The sequence below is a fragment of the Eubalaena glacialis genome, chromosome 19 (assembly GCF_028564815.1).
Source record: "Eubalaena glacialis isolate mEubGla1 chromosome 19, mEubGla1.1.hap2.+ XY, whole genome shotgun sequence".
Classification (NCBI taxonomy): Eukaryota; Metazoa; Chordata; class Mammalia; order Artiodactyla; family Balaenidae; genus Eubalaena; species Eubalaena glacialis.
Genome location: NC_083734.1, coordinates 2908672 through 2931096, shown reverse-complemented (window position 1 = coordinate 2931096; position 22425 = coordinate 2908672). Strand labels below are relative to the sequence as shown.

At 42.8% G+C, this 22425-nt stretch overlaps 1 protein-coding gene across 4 annotated transcripts in view; it reads left to right on the top strand.

Moving 5' to 3' along the window:
* ULK2 (unc-51 like autophagy activating kinase 2) overlaps positions 1-22425 on the top strand; it is a 65732-nt gene that overhangs the window by 39542 nt on the left and 3765 nt on the right. For 2 of the 4 annotated variants that reach the window (XM_061174799.1, XM_061174798.1), the window contains exons 15-25: positions 4461-4598; positions 7485-7630; positions 9326-9406; positions 11274-11560; positions 12443-12630; positions 13044-13147; positions 16291-16440; positions 17849-18057; positions 19608-19786; positions 20197-20315; positions 20653-20810. In XM_061174799.1, coding sequence (XP_061030782.1) covers positions 4461-4598; positions 7485-7630; positions 9326-9406; positions 11274-11560; positions 12443-12630; positions 13044-13147; positions 16291-16440; positions 17849-18057; positions 19608-19786; positions 20197-20315; positions 20653-20810 — 1759 coding nt within the window. The remainder of the gene's footprint in view (positions 1-4460; positions 4599-7484; positions 7631-9325; positions 9407-11273; positions 11561-12442; positions 12631-13043; positions 13148-16290; positions 16441-17848; positions 18058-19607; positions 19787-20196; positions 20316-20652; positions 20811-22425) is intronic. The other 2 variants (XM_061174800.1, XM_061174801.1) reach the window with 2 other exon arrangements.

Below are 22425 nucleotides of genomic sequence, written 5' to 3'. Positions count from 1 at the left end.
AAGAGACTGTCCTTTCTCCATTGAGTGGTGCTGGCACCCTTGTCATAGATCATTTGTCCATGTATGCAAGTGTTTGTTTCTGGGCTCTCTATTCTGCTCTACTGGTCTATAGATCTGTCTTTATGCCAGTGCCACACTGTTTTGATTACTGTAGCTTTGTAATATGTTTTTTTTATTTTTGGCTGCATTGGGTCTTCCTTGCTGCACGTGGGCTTCCTCTAGTTGTGGCGAGCAGGGGCTACTCTTCGTTGCGGTGCACGGGCTTCTCATTGTGGTAGCCTCTCTTGTTGTGGAGCACGGGCTCTAGAGTGCAGGCTCAGTAGCTGTGGTGCATGGGCTTAGTTGCTCTGCAGCATGTGGGATCTTCCCGGACCAGGGCTTGAACCCGTGTCCCCTGCATTGGCAGGCGGATTCTTAACAACTGTGCCACCAGAGAAGTCCTGAAATATGTTTTTAAATAAAAAAGTATGAGACCTCCAGGAATTCCCTGGCGGTCCAATGGTTAGGTCTCAGTGCTTTCACTGCTGTGGGCCTGGGTTCAATCCCCAGTTGGGGAACTAAGATCCCACAAGCCGTGTGGTGCAGAAAAAAAAATAAATAAATAAAAAGAAGAAGTATGAGACTTCTAATGTTATTCTTCTTTTCCAAGATTATTTTGACTATTCAGGGTCCTTGCAGATTCCATATGAATTCTAGGATAGATTTTTAAATTTTTCTATTTATGCAAAAATTGCCATTGGGATTTTGATAGGGATTGCACTGATCCATATAAAACACTTTGGGTAGTACTATTGACATCTTAAATACTAAGTCATCCAATCTATGAATATGAGATGTCTTCTTTAATTTCTTTTAGCAGTGTTTTGTAGTTTTCAGCATACAAGTGTTTCGTCTCCTTGGTTAGACTTACTCCTCAGTATTTTATTCTTTTTGATACTATTGTCAGTGAGATTGTTTTCTTAATTTCCTTTTGGGATTGTTCATTTTTAGTAAATGGAAATACAGCTGATTTGTGGGTGTTGATTTTGTATCCTGCACCTTTGCTGAGTTTGCTAGCTCTAATGTGTTTTGGGGTTTTTTTGCATGTGAAATCTTTAGAGTTTTCTACATTTAAGGTCATGTTATCTGTGAACAGAGATCATTTTACTTCTTCCTTTCCAGTTTGAAAGTCTTTAATTTCTTTTTCTTGCCTAATTGCTCTGGCTGGGAATTCTACGTTGAATAGAAGTGTTGAGAGTGGCCATTCTTGTCTCATTACTGATCATAGAAGAAAGGCTTTCTGTCTTTCACCATTGAGTATGCTGTTAGCTGTGGGCTTTTCATATATGACCTTTATTGTATTGAGGTAATTTCCTTCTATTCCTATTTTATTTAGTGGTTTTATCATGAAAGGGTGTTGGATTTTGACAAATGCTCTTTCTGCATCAATTGCAATGATCATGTGGTTTTTGTCCGTGTTCTGTTAATGGTGGTATACTGTAAATCCCATTTGGTCATGGTGTTTGATCCTTTTAAGGTGCTGTTGAATTTGGTTTGCTAGTATCTTGTTGAGGATTTTCACATCAAATTTCATCAGGGATATTCTGTAGTTTTCTTGTAGTGTCTGTGTCTGGCTTTGGTACTAGGGTAATGCTGAACTCATGGAATGAGTTTGGGAGTGTTCCCTCCTCTTCAAATTTTTGGAAGAGTTTGGGTGTTTGTGTTAAGTCTTTAACTGTTCAATAGAATTCACCAGTGAAGCCATCTGGTCCTAGACTTTTCTTTGTTGGGAGGTTTTCAATTACTGATTCAGTCTCATTACTAGTAATGGGTCTGTTCACATTTTCTTTCTTCATGATCCAGTCTTGGTAGTTTGTGTATTTGTAGGATTTTTTCTGTATCTTCTAGGTTATCAGTTTGTTGGTAAGCAATTGTTCATAGTATTCTTTTAAAATCCTTTTTATTTCTGTGGCATTAGTTATGTCCCTTCTTTTCTTTCTGATTTTGAGTCTTTTCTCTTTTATCCTTAGCTAATCTTGCTAAGGGTTTGTCAATTTTGTTGATTTTATTTAAAAAAAATAAACCAACTCTTAGTTTCCTTGATTTTTTTCTATTGTTTTTCCATTTTCTCAATTTTCTTTACCTCTCCTCTAATCTTTATTATTTCCTTCCCTCAAGTGGAAGGCAACCAGAATCTTAGAAAAAGAGTTCTGAATAAATCAAGATGCACAATCTGTATATGTTCTGACATCTACCTGTTATTTCCTTCCTTCTGCTAGCTTTGAGTTTAGTTGTCTTCTTTTTCTAGTTCCTTGAGGGATAGAGTTAGATTGTTGATTTGAGACCTTTTCGAATGTGAGATACAAACTTCATCTTAGCACTACTTTCACTGTATCCCATAAGTTTTGGTACATTGTGTTTTCATTTTTCTTTTTCTCAGGTTATTTGCTGATTTTTTCCGAGATTTCTTCTTTGACCCATAGGTTGTTTAAGAGTTGTGTTGCTTAGTTTCTATGTATTTGTGGATTTTCTAGTTTTCCTTCTGCTGTTGATTTCTAGTTTCTATCCTTTGTGATTGATTGGAAAAGATACTTTGTATGATTTAAATTTGTTAAGATTTGTTTTGTGGCCTACCATGTGGTATGTCCTGGAGAATGTTTCCAGTGCATCAGAGAAAAATGTGTTCTGTCAGTGGGGGGAGTGTTCTGCAGCGTCTGTTAGGTCCTGTTGTCTGTGGTGTTGTTCAGGCGGTTGTTTCTTTATTGGTCTTCCATCTGGTTGTTCTATCCATGATTGAGGGTGTGGGTTCAGCCTGCGATTATTTTTGTAGAATTGTCTTTTCTCCCTTCAAGTCTGTTATGTATGTGCCTCATATATGTGGTAGTGCTGACGTTTGGTGCATGAATATTTATAATTGTTATGTCTTCATGGTTAATTGACCCTTTTATCATTAAATAATGTCCTTTTTTTGTTTCTTATAACAGCATCTGACTGAAAGTCTATTTTGTCTGATGTTAATGTAGCCACCCCTGCTCCCCTTTGGGAACCATTTGCATGGAATATCTCTTTCCATCCTTGCACTTCCAGCCTAATAGGGAAAGATTTATTACTGCCATTTTGTTACTTTTCTGTATGTCTTGTGGCTCTTTTGTCCCTCATTTCCTTTCTTACTACCTTTGTATTTTGTTGTTTTTTTCAGTACTGATATGCTTTGATTCTCTTCTCATTTCCTATTGTGTATATTCTGTAGGTATATTCTTTGAGGTTACCATTGAGATTATATAAAATAATTTAAAGTTATAGCAATCTATTTGAAACTGATAACAACTTCAATCACATATAAAAACTCTACTCCTATAGAGTATAAGAGTATACTGCCCCCCACCTTTATGTTACTGATGTCCCAGATTACATCTTTATTTAGTGTTTACCCACTAATATCTAGATTTATAATTTGGGGGTACTTTTGTCTCTTAGATTCTTTTTTTTTTTTTAATATTTATTTATTTATTCATTCATTCATGCATGCATGCTGCGCTGGGTCTTAGTTGAGACATGGGGGATCTAGTTCCCTGACCACGGATCCAGCCCAGGCCCCCTGCATTGGGAGCACAGAGTCTTAACAGCTGGACCACCCAGGAAGTCCTTAGATTTTCTTTTTATTTAAATATGAAATAATGGTTCCAAAAGTTCTAAAGTGACACTTTAGAAGATAATCATATTGTTTGTTTAGGTAACTAAATATATAATCTCTTTATCTCTGTAAGGTTGTAATTGGGCAAAAATGGGAGAGTTTGTGGCTTTTTTAGAATTACAGAAGGGCAAAAGAAGGAAATAACTCATCTTTCTTAAGGCCCAGTACTGTCCCTGATGTTTTAAGGTATGTTGTAAATTGAACTGAAAGTCATCTAAGGACGTGCTGTTTCTGAATTTACGAAAAGCAAGGAAAGAAACCAGCTACACTACAAAATGTGGACCTCAGATGGGTTATGTGCAGGGAGAGTCGCATAGTGTATTTTCAGTCTTCATCAAAGTCCAAGTTCCTTGGGAACGCTTACTGCACTCATAACTTTTGTAAACATTCCAGTCATCTCTACTCTTGAACTTCCTGTTCTTTTACCCAGCATATTTTCCTAGAAGTATTTTTCCTCTTGCATGAGGAGTGCATAGCAGCGTGTGAGCAGATGCAGCTGTGTGTTGCGGCCTGTGGCTCTTTCCTGTTGCTGCAGAGGGGCGTCTGTCCCCTTCTTCTTGCAGGTCTTCCTCCTCAGTATGCATGTGCAGCCCAGTAGACTTCTGTAAAGGACAAGTGTGGTTTTTTTGGCTTTATGTATATTTTCAAGATGATCATTTCTTATTCACATTCAGAAGTGATCATTTGGCTTCTTACAGAATTTCCTCTAAATACCACCAATGCGTCAGATGAAAGGAAAGCGGTCTCACTTGCATTTCTTTCCTTTTTCAATGAATGATGTCTGCAGGCAGTGTCAGCCCACTGTGTCCCCTCACAGCGCAGCCACCCCCATTCCCGTCCCAACTCAGATAAGGAACTACCAGCGCATAGAGCAGAACCTCTCCTCCACTGCCAGCTCTGGCACAAATCTGCATGGCTCTCCAAGGTAAGCTAGCAGTTGCTTCCTTTCCCAATTCTTCCTTTCTTTTAAAATTGTTGTTGTTGTGATTGAAAGATCTGTTAATTTCCATGGTTGACTTAGACTCTTACCTATGTGTATAATGGAGATGTACAAAATTGAATAATAATAAATTTCTTTGTAATGGGTCTATTTAAATGATATTTAAGCTTGGCTGGGTAATTAATATAGTATGAGATATATATATATATATATATATTTGTCCACAAGTATAATTATTTTTAAGAATTGAGGAAGAACTTGTTAAAAAATGAAATCTCACCAGTTTTAGCAGACTATGTATATATTATTTATTTCTCCCACATCCTAAAACCCCACTCAAGTAGAAAAGGAATGACAAAGGTATAAGTCCACAAAGACAAGTAAAACGAGAATAAGTATTGAGTGGGTGAGCTGCTTCCGACACATTTCTGGAAGTGAGAAAGAGAACAGCGGAGGGGTGCCTGCTGTCGCCACCGGGCAGGGTAAGTGTGTGAGCAGGTGGGGCTCAGGCAAAACAGGGCAGCCGGAGTCTTAGCTCTGGCGGGGTGGCCAGATGGAGGCGGACGGCTGAGAGCAGGAAAGCTGCATCTGGAGGAAAGCGCGTGAGTGCAAAGAGAGGAAAACTTACGTGAAGAACTAGTACCTTAGAGCTAGGTTAGAGACTGCGTCTGTAAGTAAGAACGAAATGCTACTGAAAACAAGCGAAGTAAAAGAGACCTCTTGGACATTACAAAATAGAATAACTGAACTAAACAAAAATAAATGTTGGAAGACAGAGTTGAGGAAATATTTGAAATAGATAATCAAATCAAGAAGATGGAAAGTGTGAATTAATAATACTCTTCAAGGATTAATTAGTTTAGGCATTCTAGAAAGAAAACTATAATAGCGAGGAAGAAAATTTCCAGGAAATAATTAAGAAAGTTTTTTCCAAAATTGGAGGAGACAAGATTTTAGATTAAAAGGACCCACCAAAGGAATAGCTCAGTGAATGGAAAAGGATCCTCACCGTCTTGTACGATGTAAATTAAGAAAACTTCTAGGAAGGGTATTTGGCAGTATCTGTGAAAATCAGTAATGCATATATCCTTTGACCCATCAGTCAGCTTCTGGTAACTTATTCTAAGATACATATTCCTTGCCTGTGTATAAAATCGTATGTATACAAAGTGGTTAATTGTTATAATAGCAAAGGATGAGCAATAAGCCCAGTGCCCACCAGTAAGGGACAGATTTATTCTGATCCATCTGTGACAGTGGAACACCTTCCAGAGAGAGTCAGGAAGCTCTCTGTGTGGTGAGGTAGGGCGGTTTCCAAGGTACATTATAAAATGAAAACAGCAAAGTGAATAACAGCGCACTAGCAGTGGTTCTCAAAGTGTGGTCTGCAGCTCCCTTTCAGAGGGTCCATGAGGTGGAGACTGTTTCCATGGTAATTCCAGGATACTGTTTGCTTTCTTCACTGCGCTGACACGTGCACTGTTGGTGTGAACACAGTGATGGGAAAGCTGCTGGTGCCTCAGGACACGTTACGGGAGTGGCTCCCGTTCTGCCGTTAGCCCTGGTCTCTTTACCTCCACACACTTGTAGTACCGAGGAGTGTCTTTAGTGAAACAGTGAAAGGTATTATCTCTCTTTGAAAATCTCGACCTTGAGTGGAAAGTAGGCATAAAGCACCTTTGCTGCACATCGGAGTAGCGGTCCTAAGGAAAAGCCCTTGTATGGTTGTTTTCATTGTGAGCTGAACTTTAGCCACTTTTTCATGGAACACCTGGTGCTTGAGAGGACAGCTGTGGCTGTGGTGTTGACAGCCATTTTGTCAAAAGTGAACTAAGTTGGTGGTGATATTTTGATATGAATGTGACTTTTTGATATTATATAATGCGTCAGCGTTTGGAATATCTGCATAACTCTGTCAACCAGTATTTTCCAAATGACCAAATTTTTTAAAAAGCATACACAGATATAAGATCCATTCCAAGTCCAAGATACTTTTGCCAGAGAATGGAGTTTAATGGAACAGAGTACAAATTTTACCGATGTGGTTTCAGATTCCACATTGCAGCTGATCTTAGAAATGACCACTTGCTGAGTTTGGGGTAGCATCAAAGAGGAGTGTCACAGTATCTGAAAGGCTACCAAAGTGCTTCTCCTATTTCCAGTTACAAATTTATAAGGCAGTATTTTCTTCATGTACTTCTCCCAAAATAACACGTATAACAGACTGAAAGTAGAAACAGTTATGAATACCCAACTGCCATCTCTTGAGCCAGACATTAGAGATTTGCAAAATGTAAAATAATGTCATGCTTCTCAATAATTTGTTTTGGAAAATATTTTTCATAATCTTGTGTCATAAGTTTATTATTTTTAATGAATTAATAATTACAAAAATTTCTCAGTTTTAACTTCTAGTACCATAAAAATCAATAGATATAATAAGTTGCATAAATAAAAACTCTCTGGTATCTTCAGTAACTTTAAGAATATAAAGGGGATCTAAGACCAAAAAAGTTGAAAATGATTGGTATGGAATCTATTACCTTTGTTAAAACAAGATGAAAATAAGATTATATATTCAGTTTGCTTGTATTTGAATTAAGGAACTCTGGAAGGATACATTAGAAACTAAAAATAATGGTAACCTTTTGAGCAGGATTGAGGAAGTGTTGGGAATTAGGTAGACGGATACAAGGATGGGAGGGAGACCTCACTCTGTATAATTTTATAGGTTTTATGTTTGTTGCATATGACTATGTTCCATATGTTTAAAAAATCGACTCCACAGCATATTAGGAAGTTTTAGGAAAAAAGAGAGAAATAAAGTCCTAGAACCTGCCGGTGAGGGAGTAATATTATTTTTCTCTTTAGATCTGCGGTGGTACGAAGGTCGAACACCAGCCCCATGGGCTTCCCCCGGCTGGGATCCTGCTCCCCGGCGCCGGCAGACGCAGTACAGGCGGTCGGACGAAGACTCTCCACGGGGTCTTCCAGGCCTTACTCACCTTCCCCTTCGGGTAAGGAGAATTTATAGCAGTTGTTTCCAACCTTTTTTCATTATGACCAATGCGACATGACACTCTCTTTAGGAACACTGGCTCACGATGGCAGTGAGTCCCAGCTGACTGGGAGCCATATCCCGCCCCTCCAACCCTACCCTGCTCTGATTCCCTCTTGAGAATCTCTGTATAAAGCCATTCAGACCGCTGTCGGAAACTGGGTAATATAAATGGATCTTGCGGATAAAAAGCATCTCCACTGGGTTTGGGCTCTAAACACAAACTCAGAAACCCTAGGTGAAAGTACATAAAATGCCTACCCTACTTGGCACTAGGAGTTAGGAGGATTAAAAGGCAGTAGAGTACGTGACAGCGCTGGGTTACGTCCACCAGAGGCCTTCCCGCTGCGGGGGGACCGGGGGGCAGCGCCACTGCGGATCGTCCCACCTCTCCTGGACACCGCGGGCAGCAACACGGGGAGCTCGAAAATAGCCGCCCGAGGCACGCAGGGAGGCCACAGAACAGCCAGTCCCAACCCAACAGGAAGACCTCGAACCACATTTTCAGGGGCTTAACTAAGAGAAAACGCTCCAGCTTCAGAACACACGCGAGAGAGGCCAGGGCAACGGAGATCCAGAGTCCATGAGCAGCGGCCCCCTAGCGGCGACGTGGCGGAGAACGGGAGCAGGGAGGGCCAGCGCGCACGCGCACGCGCGCACCCGAAGGGGGAGGCCCCACCCTCCGTCTCCGCCCCGGAGTAGGACTGGGAGGGAGGGAGGGGCGCGTCTCGGAAGCAGGCGGAGCGAGCGGGACCGAAGCCTCGCCCAGGAGCCGGGGTTCACAAAGCGAAAACCACAGTGATCATGTTTTTTAAAAGTTTATGTCACCACTTCCCCTGTGGCAGTGGTGTGGACACTACTTTTAGCTGAAAAATCTTCACGCAAAGTCTTGGCCCCTCCTCGCCCCCTCAGAGGCCCCCGGGCCCCCGGAGTTTGCGGACGAGGCCCCAACCCTTGCTCTCAGGGAGGCGGCCCTCCCTCGGGGTCGAGTCTCTGCCTGCTGCTCCGCCGCTGCTGGAGACACACGTCTCTCGTCTGCTTGAGCTTCCGGAAGCCTTTCCCGCCTCCTCCTCTTGTTAATTCGGGTTCGCAGTGGTAGATGCAAAGAAGGGGGCTGCAGAAATGTGCACGGAGCGCCTGGGCAGCCGCTGTGAGGGAGAGCGGGGAGGAAGCAGGGGCCGCAGGGCGCCCCTTCTGACCACCTTGTAGACCTGACGCCCGGAAGGAGAGGGCAGGAAAGGGGTGGGCAGGCGTCTCGACAGCCGGTGAGTTCTGAAGAGCGTCCCCAGGCACAAGCCACCCAGAATCCCCGTGACCCACGCAGTCGGGCTGGGCCAGCCCGGGGGCAACCTCGGCGGGAGGGGAGTGCGGCGGGTGGAGGGGCAGCAGCTGGGCCCCGGCAGCCCCACGCCCGAGACCCACGGCAAAGGTTTGCCTGGCTCTTGCCCAGTCTCTGCCCTCCGGGCGGGTCCTACGGTGCTTTGATCTATCTCAGGGTGCCCAGTACGCCGTCGCTTAGTACGTGTGAGCTGAACTACATCTTCGCTAGTTGAATGGTGTCAACTGTAATGTGCGATCTGTGCATGTGTCACCTTTTCCATGCTGTATTAGTTGTGAGCCATTTCTCCGTGCTTTACCCTTCCCTTCTTCACAGTTGGCACCATTCCTGAGCAGTTTAGTCAGTGCTGCTGTGGGCATCCTCAGGGCCAGGAATCCAGGAGCAGGAACTGGTCAGGTAGGAGATGGACTCGCAATGTTAATAGTTTAAATCCCGTCGTAAGTGAATTTGAGATATGTTTTTCCAGTCTTAACAAACCAACAGAATTTATGTGAAGTATTTTCTCTGCTCTCCTGTCTTTTATGCTAACGTGCTCTAGTGTATTATTGCCAGTTGGTTATCGCCTAGGTATAGGATTCTTTTATGAGACTAAGTCCTAGGAATTACACAACTTGGCTAAACTCCGGTTGTTGTCCCACAGATAATGAAAATCAATCTAGAAAATGAAATTTCATTACTTTGATTAATACTGGTTTTGATAAGAGCTACCAGCTAGCATCAGATAAAAAAGAACTATGGATGTTTATTTGCTTTATTATATAAAATATATATGCCTGAAAAGATCTGCGCAAATCACACTTTGATAAATCAGATTTTATTGTATGTGCATTTGAGGAGTTGGGCAGTTAAAGGAATGCTGTGTTACTTAGAAAAGCACTCTTGGGACGTCTCTGGTGGCGCAGTGGTTAAGAATCTGCCTGCCAATGCAGGGGACACGGGTTTGATCCCTGGTCCGGGGAAGATCCCACATGCCGCGGAGCAACTAAGCCCGTGCGCCGCAACTACTGAAGCCTGCACGACCAGAGCCCATGCTCCGCAACAAGAGAAGCCTGCACACCGCAACGAAGAGTAGCCCCCCATCTCCGCAGCTAGAGAAAGCTTGCGCGCAGCAACAAAGACCCAACGCAGCTGCAAAAAAAAAAAAAAGTTAATTAGAGGTTTTTTAAAGAAAAGAAAAGCACTCTTTTCTAGGTTTAGTGTTTCATATTTTGTGTTTCTTTAAAAATAAAGCTTGATTAACTTTCTCCGGATCATAACATTTTGTCACTGTTTATTCGTGTATGTGTACGTATATACACACATGTATGGCAGAACCCAGTTCTGAAAAACGAAATAGTAGATTTAGGATGAGATTAAGCTGTTAGTGGTCAGCAGCAGGAGCTCCTGTTTATTGCTATCTGTTTTGGGAAAGATGATGGTTATCAGCCACTAAGAAGGTTTGTGTGTCTTTAACGTTATTGGTGGTAGTTTGGCTTGCAAGAAGCTCCAAGGAATTTGTAACCGGAGCCACAGACTTAGTGAATGTTAAGTCAGCAACAGCAGGGTTTGTGAGGGGGGGAATTCCCTTGTTATAGCCAGCTGTTCATCATATCAAGACCCCATCACCCAGTGTCCCCTTAAGAGGCAAGAATATCTGTGGACAAGTGTTTTCTTTGTAGAGAAGATGGATACTTTAGGTTTTAAATGAATTTCGTGAAACTGACAAAAATAAATATGCACATGCTTGTTATTTTTAGACAAAATAAAATCCAGGAAAAGTATATTATCTTTCTAATTTTCTTTCCAACATTCTTTTTTGAATAAAGAGCTATTCTAGGTTAGCTTGAAAAGTTTCTTTTAGTTGCTATGTGAGAAAAGAGAATAATTACATTGATAATACACACATACGTATCAATATGAAGAGTGGAAATCATCTCGTTCCATGTAGATTTTTGTTTTCGTTGGCTTTACGCACTCTTTAGCTTTCTGTGGTGCTGACTAGACGTTACGTTAATTGAGTTGTGTGCCCGCTGTTGGTAAAACAGCCGACAGACCCGTGGTCACTAACCCCTGTCTCCTGGGAGTGCCAACGGCAGTGTGCCTGTCACTGTTTGTAAAGGATGCCAAAAAATGTCTCTTGCCAGGTAAACAACTTTTAGAATATCTCACGGGAAACAAGACATTCATTGGAACTCTCCTTGAAGAGGTGTCTTCTTAACTCGCCAGTTCCTGCCCTGCACTTCTTCTTCCCTTTGGGTTAACGCTGTCTCTGTGTCCTCGGCAGGCTCCCCCGTGCCGCAGCCTCCGTCGCCGCAGCCACTCTTGTTGGGTGCTAGACTGCAGAGCGCCTCCACCCTCACCGACATCTACCAGAACAAGCAGAAGCTCAGAAAGCAGCACTCGGACCCCGTGTGCCCGTCCCACGCCGGGGCTGGTTGCAGCTGCTCCCCCCAGCCCAGTCGGCCCAGCAGCCTCGGCACCTCTCCCACCAAGCACGCGGGGTCCTCCCCACGGAGTTCCGACTGGTTCTTCAAAACTCCATTACCAACAATCATTGGCTCTCCTACTAAGGTGTGTTTATTAAGCCCTTTTGTAGATGTTGTGACTTGGCTAAATTAACATTTGTTAACTGGGGCATTTTGTTTCGGATGGTCAGCTGAGGTCCAGCAACAGACCACAGGAGAAATTGAAATAGAGAAGTTGATTACTCACCAGTCCTGGAAGAAGCACCCAGATGCCACACGGGGAAGTCAAGTCAAAGTGCAGAGAGAGACAGGACCTGGGCACGTGCCTTTATTAGGGTCTGTGGGTGGAGTGCTCTGGGGTTCCCGGGCTAAGGCTGGATGGGTCAATCCAAACCAAAAGAGCAGGGTTCTGATAAGTTCCACGGGGGTCTTGTCTAAGGGGCACACAGCGGGAAGGCCCTGGGAGACGGGGGGAGATCACCAGGCCTGTCAGGGAAGTCGTATCCGGAACGTACATTTATTTGCGATTCTGTGGGCTGCTGTCTAGGGCGTGTGCTTGTACAAGGGGCTGGTGTCAATTTAAGGTCCCTGCAGGCCGCATAGCCAAGCACAGTGGATGTGGAAGCAGCAATATCATGGAGTAGCTTAACTCTCAGTAGTAGGTCATGAACTAGTATCATAAGTACTTTATAGACAGCATTCAGGAAGAGGATAGCTGCAATTTAATCAGCACCTGCCGTGTACCAGGCAAAGTGTAAGTCCTTTACTTGCTGAATGCTTTATATACACGTTCCCATTTAATGCTGAAAAAAGGAAACAGGCCTAGCGTGAATGAACTGTCAAGGTCACAGAGACTGGAAGCAGGAGAGCCGGGATTTGAATCCAAGACTGACAGAGTCTGGAGTCTCTGCTCCGGCCACTGTGCCACGAGCCTGACGGTTCTGAACATTCCTGCGTCATAGCAACCAGTTTACGTGTGTTCCCTTAGACCACGGCTCCTTTCAAAATCCCGAAAACGCAAGCGTCTTCCAACCTGCTAGCCTTGGCCACTCGCCGCGGGCCTTCTGAGGGGCAGTCGAAAGATGGGAGTGACCCACGGGGCTGCTCTCACTGTCTCTCAGTACAAGGAGGGGAGAGGCAGACGTCCGAGCAGCAGGTCAGGGCAGCGTTCGGCAGGTAAGAGACGCCGTTTTCTTCCAGCCCTGAACATGGGAACTGTAACAGTGCCTCCATTCCTGTCGTAAAGCAGCCAGACCCGATGAGGAGCTGGTTTATGCCGGTGGCTCGTGACACTGTACACGTGTAAGGCACTGCATACACTTAGAATCTCTGAAAGCCACAGCTGTTGCCTATACCTGTGGGAGTCCGGAGCTCCTCCTGAGCTTCCTGAGTAGTCTGTTTCTGCCTTTTTGTTTATTTTGGGTATTGAAGTTTATCTCTACCTTGAATTGTTCGGTCTCTATTTTTTGTCTCCTTGTTCTCTGACTTTCCTTTAACCCTTTTATGGCTTGGTTTAAATCACCCTTATTACTGATATGTCTGGATTTTTTAAAAGTATACATTTACATTATTATCATTCTTCTTTTTAGATCTGTCAGTACTGGGAAATTATCAGATCAACCGGTAAAAACACCTTTAGGTGGACATCAGGGCAGCACGGACAGTTTAAGTACAGAACGACCAATGGATATAGGTAAGAGAAGTCTGGTTTCTTTTCAGGCAGGTAATCTGTTTGTTAACTTTCCTATTGCTGCTGTAACAAATTACCACAAGCTTGGTAGCTTAAAAACAACACAGATGTATTATTTTACAGTTCCGGAGGGCAGAAGTCCACAATGGGTCTCACTAGGCTAAAATCGAGGTGTAGGCAGGGCTGGTTCCTTCTGCAGGCTCTCGGGGAGAGTGCACTTCCTGGCCTTTTGCAGCTTCTGGGGGCTGCCCTCATCCCTTGGCTTGTGGCCCCTTCGACCATGAAAGCCAGCAATGGCCAGTCTAGACTCAGACCTTCTGCCCCCTTAGTCTACACTTAAAGGACCCTTGTGATTACATTGGACCCACTGGATGATCTGGGTAATCTCTTTAAGTTCAGCTGATTAGCAGCCCTGGTTCCATCTGCAGCTTTAGTTCCCCTTTGCCATGTAACATAGCCTATTTACAAGTTTCAGGGGTCAGGACGTGGGCATCTTTGGCTTGGGCGTGGGGGTAATTACTCTGCCCATCTACTTCTGTTGACTGTTCACGAACCTGTTGACCAGATTTCTTCATCCAGTCCCTGTCATCTCATCTAATTTCTTAGGAGCCTGTCAAGACAGGGACTTGTTCAGTGTCTTGATGATCAGCAGCCCATGAGTTAGAAGTTAGATGCCGACCAAGATTGCTTTTTATCAGTAGGATAACAGTGGCCAAAGTTTCCTTACACATCTGTACTCTTGAGCATTTCTTATACAGCAAGCCCAACCTATAAAGAACCATAGGTCGCTGAGATCCCTGGCTTTTTCATAGTCGTTCCAGGGAACTTTATGTCCATGGACCCACATCTAGATTACTTTAGACTGCTTATCAAAAAATGAAAACAAAGGGCTGGCTCCAGACCCTAACCCAGACTTGTTTAATCAAGTTTTCTGGGAAAGGATTTTAGGAATCTGTGTCTTTAACAAGTTCCCCACGTGATTATTATGTCCACTTAAATTTGAGAGTCAGTATTGGAGCCTCTTTGTTCTTGTTTTCTCTGTAATTCTTTTACCGTCTCTCCCATGAGCCTCCAAAGGAGGGAATATCTAGACCAGCAAACACCCGAGTATGGTTTCTGTGCTGTAAGGCTTGATATTTCACTCCACCATCATCTTGCTGGCATGGTTTCTGAAGAGAAGTCTGGTGTAATTCTTACCCTCGTTCCTCTTATAAATGAGGTGCTTTTTTTCTTTGGCTTCTTTCAGGATTTTTTCTTTGATTCTCTGCTGTTTGAAGATGAAATGCACAGGTATAGATTTTTTGGCATTCTAACTGCTTGGTGTTCTTTAAGCTTCCTGGACTTGGAAGGTTTGGTTCTGCATTTATTTTGGAAATTTCTTGGTCATTACTACTTCACATATTTCTTCTGTTTCTTTCTCTTTCTCCTTTTGATATTCCTGTTGCACATATATTATATCTTTGTAGTTGTCCCACAGTTCTTGGATATTCTGGGATTTTTGTTGTTGTTGTTGTTGTTTTAATTCTTCTTTCTCTTTGCTTTTCAGTTTTGGAAGTTCCTATTGACATATCTTCAAGCTAACTGATTTTCTTCTCAACCATGTCCTGTCTGTTGATGAGCTCATCAAATACATTCTTCATTTCTGTGTCAGTGATTCTGACTTACAGCATTTCCTTTGAGTCTTTCTTAGAGTTGCCATCTCTTTTGCTCATTACATGTTGTTTATTTTTTCCATTAGAGTTCTTAGCATTGATCAAAGTTATTATAATTTCTGGTGTGATAAGTCCAATATGTATGCTATATCTGAGTCTGGTTCAGTGCTTGCTCTGTCTCTTCAGGCTGTTTTTACCTTTTAGCTTGCCTTTTAATTTTTTGTTGAAAGCCAGAAATGATATTACTGGACATAGAATTGAGTTAAATAGCGTGAGGGTTTTTTTTGTTTATCTGGCTAAGAGTTAGGCTGTGTTTAGTGTTTGCTGTAGCCATAGGTATCACGGTAAACTTTTCTCTGGTGTCTTTGTTTTTGTCTCCCCTGTTGTCTTTGAGTTTCCCTAGATACCCCTTCTTAAATGCCTAACACTATATTTTCTTCTAAGAAAATATAAGCTATAAAACAGCTTAGGGACTTCCCTGGTGGCGCAGTGGTTAAGAATCCGCCTGCCAATGCAGGGGACATGTGTTCGAGCCCTGGTTCTGGAAGATCCAACTTGCTGCGGAGCAACTAAGCCCGTGCGCCACAACTATTGAGCCTGCGCTCTAGAGCCCACAAGCCACAACTACTGAAGCCCGTGCACCTAGAGCCTGTGCTCCGCAACAAAGAGAAGCCACTGCAGTGAGAAGCCGGTACACCAGCCCCCGCTCGCCACAACTAGAGAAAGCCCGTGTGCAGCAGCGAAGACCCAGCACAGCCAAAAATAAATAAATAAATTTATAAGAAAAACGAAAACAAAAAAACAGCTTAGCTCTTAGTTTCTCCACATTCTCACCAACGTTTATTTGTGGTCTTTTCGATGATAACCATTCTGACAGGTGTGAGATGATGTCTCATTGGGGTTTTTATTTGCATTTGCCTGATGATTAGCGATGTTGAGCATCTTTTCATGTGCCTGTTGGCCATATGTATTTTTTGGAAAAATAACTATTCAGGTCTTCTGCCCATTTTTTAAAGCAGGTTGTTTCCCCACATTTTTATTCCCAGTTCTTGGTTTCCACCTTTTCACATTATCCTCAGGTGTGACGGCAATTCACGTAGAAGTAACTGAATTGTCGGCTTTGGCGAAAAGAAGATTCACAGCTGTGAAGAGATTACCATAAAATATTTTTAATGGAGATCTATATTGAATTTTCTGTTTTTAAGAGTAATAAATGTGGGGACTCCCCTGGTGGTACAGTGGTTAAGGATCCGCTTTCCATTGCAGGGGGCATGGGTTTGATCCCTGGTCGGGGAACTAAGATCCCACATGCTGCGTGGTGCGGCCAAAAATTAAAAATAAATAAATAAATAAAATATAGTAAATAGCAATTAAAAAAAAAAGAGTAATAAATGCTTATTGTAAAAAAAGAAAACAAAACTAATATAAAAGTAAAGGTGTCCCTATAAACCCACCCTCCGGTATGTGACACATTTGGTGAACTTTTTATTGCAGCCCCTGCAGGAGCCTGTGGTGTTGCACGGGCTCCTTCTGTGGGAACAGCAGCGAGTCCCAGGGCTGTGCTGTTCACGGTAGGGTCTCCTCCACACAGGGCCGCGACCCCCGCTTGTACCCATATAGTCCTTCGGACAAGAACCACCTCAGGTGAGGATTGTCTTAGTTCCGCCTTGGGCTCGTGTTTGGTGTGCGGATTCTGATAATGGCTTAATGGTGTGATGTAGTTTCTTTACCAATGACGTGGAGGTAACGATTTACTTTACCTTAAAGGGTTATGAAGAGTAGATGAGGGAACTTCCCTGGCAGTCCCGTGGTTAAGGCTCTGCGTTTTCACGGCAGGGGGCATGGGTTCGATACCTGGTCGGGGAACTAAGATCCCGCATGCCACTCTGTGCGGCCAAAAAAAAAAAAAGAGTAAATGAGACAATACTTGTGGGGAAAAAAAAACTTTGCAAAATAAAAGGTACTATGTTATATATTTGTAATAATATTTATATAATTTTATAAAATTATTACATAAATGTGACTTCTCCACAGTGAAGCAGCTATGCATATTGGTGCTTCCTAGCTTATATTGAAGGCTTATTTTAGTACATCCAGTAAATTTTTTGAAAATGATAGATTGTTGTTTATTTTTGTTTTTGTGGGTATTTTTAGAAACCTAGGTTTCACCTTTTTTTTGGTACTTTGAGTCCCAATCTTTGCACTTAATCCTATATCCTACTTTTAGATAGGCTGATAGATTGGTTTTATCAGCCATAGTCTATAAATAGGTAATTGGTACCAAAAATTAAGAAAGTATTTAGATTGGACTTGCGTTATCATTTGACATCATATATTATACCTTGTGTCCCTTAAGTTCTCTTATGCTAAATCAGTTACTAATCAAGATACCAGTAGATTAATAAGCAAAGGATATAAATAGATAATGAGAGTGGAAAAAGAGCTAATAATCTTGATTTTAGGATTATTAAGAGTATTAAATAATAAGAAAATACCACTTTAGAAAATAACTTTTTATACCTGTTAACTAAGCCAACATTTAAAAAATGTAATGTCCAATGTTGTTGAGGCTTAGTGAGATCTCTGCGCTCACTCACGGCTGCTTTAGAAAATAGCGTGGCAAGTCTTACAAAGAGCTATAAAAATATTTATAGTAATATTTGATCTGTGGTAATCCCATTCTATTTATAAGGCCACTTACAACAAAGTGGTCTTATAAAGTATTTATTACAAATAACTCAAAAGAAGGAAGGATTTCATTACAATGTTATTGGTGGCATTAAAAAAAATCAGAAATCGTATAAGTGCCTCCACATAAGCATTGGGGTATAATTTTAGTGAAGCGCACGCATCCGCTGAGCTTTATCACCATGAGGACTGTGGAGCAGCAGGGAGAAATGTGTATGCTAGAAATTTGTTTAAAACAGAATTTAAAAGTAGCTGTGCTGATTCTGTAAGGAATGAAGGTGAGCCTGGGAAGATAAAGCCTGTTCATGTGCTCAGGGAGGGGTCGGGGGCCTTCCTTTTAACGCTTCCTCGCCCGTCTCCGCAGGGGGTTCCAGCGGCTCCGGAGGCTCCCTGGGCTCCGCCGGGGGCCGCGTGTCTGGGGGCTCCCCGCCTGGGCCGTGCTCGGGGTCTCCCCCTCCGGGAGCAGAGGCAGCTCCCAGCCTGAGACACGCGCCGTGTGGTGCTTCACCCCCCAGCCTGGAGGGGCTCGTCGCCTTCGAAGCCCCTGAACTGCCCGAGGAGACGCTGATGGAGGTGGGAAGAGACCCTGTGACATGTCCCTTAAGGGTGCTCCGAGGAGAGTGTCGGTGATGGGAGGACAAAATCCCCCTTACCTTTCCTGTTTGGAACATTGCTCATATATTTTCAGAATAATGTTGACAGTGACACTCATTCATAACAAGCTTTGGTTGACAGGAAGTGACGCATACAGATTTTGTATTCTTAATTTCTCTATCTGAAGTTTATTTACTACTTATAGGACTTTTAAAACATAATCTTTTTCCTAAAACCATAACTTTATTCTCAAAGCTTGCTTTTCTTCATAAGATAAAAATGATACACTTAAACTTAGGTTTAAAAAAATAAATTAAGATGCCAAATCAGTCAGTAACGCTGAGGAGTAAAGCTGCCCGGCAGACTGGACAGCCGCGTGTGTGCACCAGTACCTTCCCTCCGCGGAGCCAGGTCTCCAGGGAGAAGCGCATCAGAACGGGAAGTGTGCTGAGCGCAAATGCGGAACAGGGGTGAAGATTACGATTCCAGCGCCTCTGCCAGCTAACTGCTCAGTGTCCACTCTAGGACGGCGTTCCACAGACTGCGTCTCCTCCAGGTCAACTAAAGAACAAATTCTCCTCCCGTATTTCTATTGTGTGTGAAGGAGAATTAAGTATTTCACATAGAAGTTATAAAGTACTGCATGCAGAATTTTAGTAGTGATTCTGTAGTAAGTTGTAATTTTGAAAATATGTATAATCTAAGATTGGAAAAGCAATCTTCAGAGCTTTTTCAATCTCCATCAAATTAGGCATAAATTATGTTCCAATATGTATTGGAACATATAGTCTGATATGCCGTCATAGAGCAGAGAGACTTTCAAAAGTTGATTGGTTTATTCTTCTATCCCTAGTACACTGATTCTCATCCCTTTTTAACCATAAAAGGAGAGTGAGAAACTTAGTCTTATTTGAGATTTCAGAATACACTTGTAGCTAAAAACAAATCTCAAAACAACATTAATTTTAGAGTACCCATTTTTAATGCGCTATTATGTCTATCTATACTCCACTCTTTAACTAACTGAAAAGATCACAAAATTTAGAGCCTTGATATTAGGAATCACTGTTAACTGAAGAGCCACCAGAAATTAAAATAAAGTGTCTCTGAAATTGTAAGTCAGTAGAATTCATTAAACTATCAAGAAGTGTGGTTTACTGCACAGAATATCCTTACATTCTTACATCTTGGTATCTATTTTGTCATGTTTCTGTCTCATGTATATTGATTTAATTGTTCTGTGTTTCATTTTTTTCCTGGTGCAAGTACAATGACCTCATATCTTTGAGGCTGGATTTTGTGGGTGCTCTCATACATCCATACACACAAACACACGACACACTCTTGTTTGGTTTCATTTGTGTTTATTTTTCTCACAGTTTTCTGGAATTTAAAACTTTCATTCTCCTTTGATCATTCTGACATTCATAAGTGTAGAAAACACTAGCAGTGGCCATAGTTTATGTGCAGAAATGAGTGTGCGCCTCTCCTTAACCTGCAAGTTTCTAAGACGATTGGCTTTGCCGCAGCGAGAGCACACAGACACCTTCCGCCACCTGAACGCAATGCTGTTGTTCACGGAGTGTGTGCTGGACCTGACGGCCGTGCGCGGGGGAGACCCGGGGCTCTGCGCGTCCGCGGTCTCCTTGTACCAGATCCAGGAGAGCGCGGTGGTGGACCAGATCAGCCAGCTGAGCAAAGACTGGGGGTAGGTGCCCCCTTGCCGTCCATCTCCAGAGGCTTCCTGCCCTCTGTAAACTGGTGTCCATGCTGGGGGCCGTGTCATCCACTGAAGGTCATGGGCGTCCCTTGAGTTATCTCCTTGTGCTCGATTTCACTGGGTGAGCCAAGACTTGGAGGTTCTGCAGCCTTGGTGTTTCCTTTCCTGTAAATCATGCTGTTAAGGTATTTGATGATAAAGAGATTGTATTTTTATCTGAGTGTGCCCATTGTATTCAAAGTACACACGTCTTTCTCCATGCCGGCCCTTCTCCCTTCAGGAGGTGTTCGTGCCCTAGAAGTGTCCAGGGGAATGATGTTCCCTTAGAGAGACTGTTGTGATGGGGCCCTGGCCTGTCGGTTCGCAGGCTGACGCTCTGCTTGCTGTCTCTGGTGCAGGCGGGTGGAGCAGCTGGTGTTATACATGAAGGCCGCACAGCTGCTGGCAGCCTCTCTGCATCTCGCCAAAGAGCAGATCAAGTCCGGGAAGCTGAGCCCGTCCACGGGTGTGAAACAAGGTACAAGTAGAGCGTGACGGGGCTGCTTTTCCCCTTACACTGGGAAGGGAAGTTTTTGGTGAGGGGTCACCGTGGTATTAAGCATTCTTAAATGGGAAAAGATGCTGGCTTTTCTGTTTTTGGGTTTTGCCATTTAACGGATACAGAGAGCAGTCAGAATTACTTTGTTCTCAGTCTTCTCTTCACTGAGAGAGAGAACATGTGGAAGAATGATTTCCAGTCACTTTTTTCAGTGATCATTTAGTGTCGCTTTCCATAAATCAGCAGGAAAGTTGCATGTCACCATGACTCTGTTTCTGGAGGAAAATTAAAATTCTCATTTCAATTTTTTTTCCAGTTGTCAAAAATCTGAATGAACGATATAAATTCTGCATCAGCATGTGCAAGAAACTTACAGAAAAGCTGAATCGCTTCTTCTCTGACAAACAGAGATTTATTGATGAAATCAACAGCGTAACAGCAGAGAAACTCATCTATAATTGTGCTGTAGAAATGGTAACCCTTTTTAAGGTGTAATATTGCATAGTAATACTACTTGTCTTTAAGAGCATCGTTTGTTTTTTGTTTTTTGTTTTTCTTGGCTGCGTTGGGTCTCCGTTGCTGCGCGCGGGCTTTCTCTAGTTGCAGCGAGCAGGGGACTGCTCTTCCTTGCGGTGCGCGGGCTTCTCATTGCGGTGGCTTCTCTTTGTTGCGGAGCACAGGCTCTAGAGCGCAGGCTCAGTAGTTGTGGCGCAGGGACTTAGGTGCTCCGCGGCACGTGGGATCTTCCTGGACCAGGGCTCGAACCCGTGTCCCCTGCATTGGCAGGCAGATTCTTAACCACTGCACCACCAGGGAAGTCCCCTAAGAGCATCTTTTGAAGTGCACACCTACTTGACATCATCCTTTTAAAAAGAGTTTATGCCCCACCACTCCCAAGTCTCAGGTACTGTGGTACCTCTTTCTGAAGGAGTGATTACACTTAATTAACATGCAACAAACATAAGTTATGTTGGTTACCTACCACATTTGGTAAAAGTTTACCATACCTCTTAAAAATTGCTAACATTAGGCATGATCTAATCTTCTTATAGTTTGCATCTAAAAGCTTTGACTGGATCTGTTTCTTCTATTTTCTACTATTTAAGAAATTTGGCTGATAAAACATTAGAAAAAATACTGCTCTTATTCCCCAATCTGCAGAAATTCACGTGCTCAGATTCCACAACTGACCTTACTTAAGTGTAGACACACAAAGTATAATCTACTTTTCCAACTGTCTGGTTATATTAGTGGAAATAATTTGTTTTTTGTATCTTGGGGGAAAAATTGCTCTGAAGGAAACATGAAATTAGGGACTGTCAAAGAAGTAATTAAGTGGGGAAAAATTTAATTACTGACCAACCTTATAGTTTTTACCATATTAACATAGTTGAGCTTCCTTCTCCCTCTCAAATTTGCGTACTTCGAATTGTACTGTTATATTACCCCCTTGGTCTTATTTTGAAAGCCATCATAATAAAAAGGCATATGAAAATAGTTTTGGAATATAAACTGTTGATGAGAATAATATACATTATATTGCCCTAAACTGTTGACATGAATAATATGCATTGTATCGTTTTGTACCGAATTAAGACTTCATAGGACAGATTTTCTTGTAGAAATTTGTGCCAGGAAAGACGTCCTCTCGTACGGAGTTACGGTGCTTCTGTCTCTTCTGATGATAGAGCCACGTGCCTCCAACAAGTCTCTCCTTGTGACCTGGCTGCTGAGCAAGCTTGGAGACACTCAACTTATATTTAGTTATTTCTCTCTCCTTCCTTTTCAGGGCTTGGATTGTCTGTATCCATTTTATTTATCGTATTGTATGTGGCTTTACTCTTTGAAAGAGACAGAGCATACTGACAAGTAAATTAGGATACTGGATTACTGACAGTCTGGGCAGTGAATGATTAAAGAGAAAATCAGGATGCTGTTGGGGAAACAAATGCTTATAACCCCGTGAATGACACTGTGCCCGTCTTTCTGGGGAGCCCTACCCACCTCTCCCCCTGCCCAGCTCGCTCCTGCTTCCTTATGGCTCTTCCTCAGCATCACTTCCTGGAGGCTCTCCCTAACCACCTCTTCC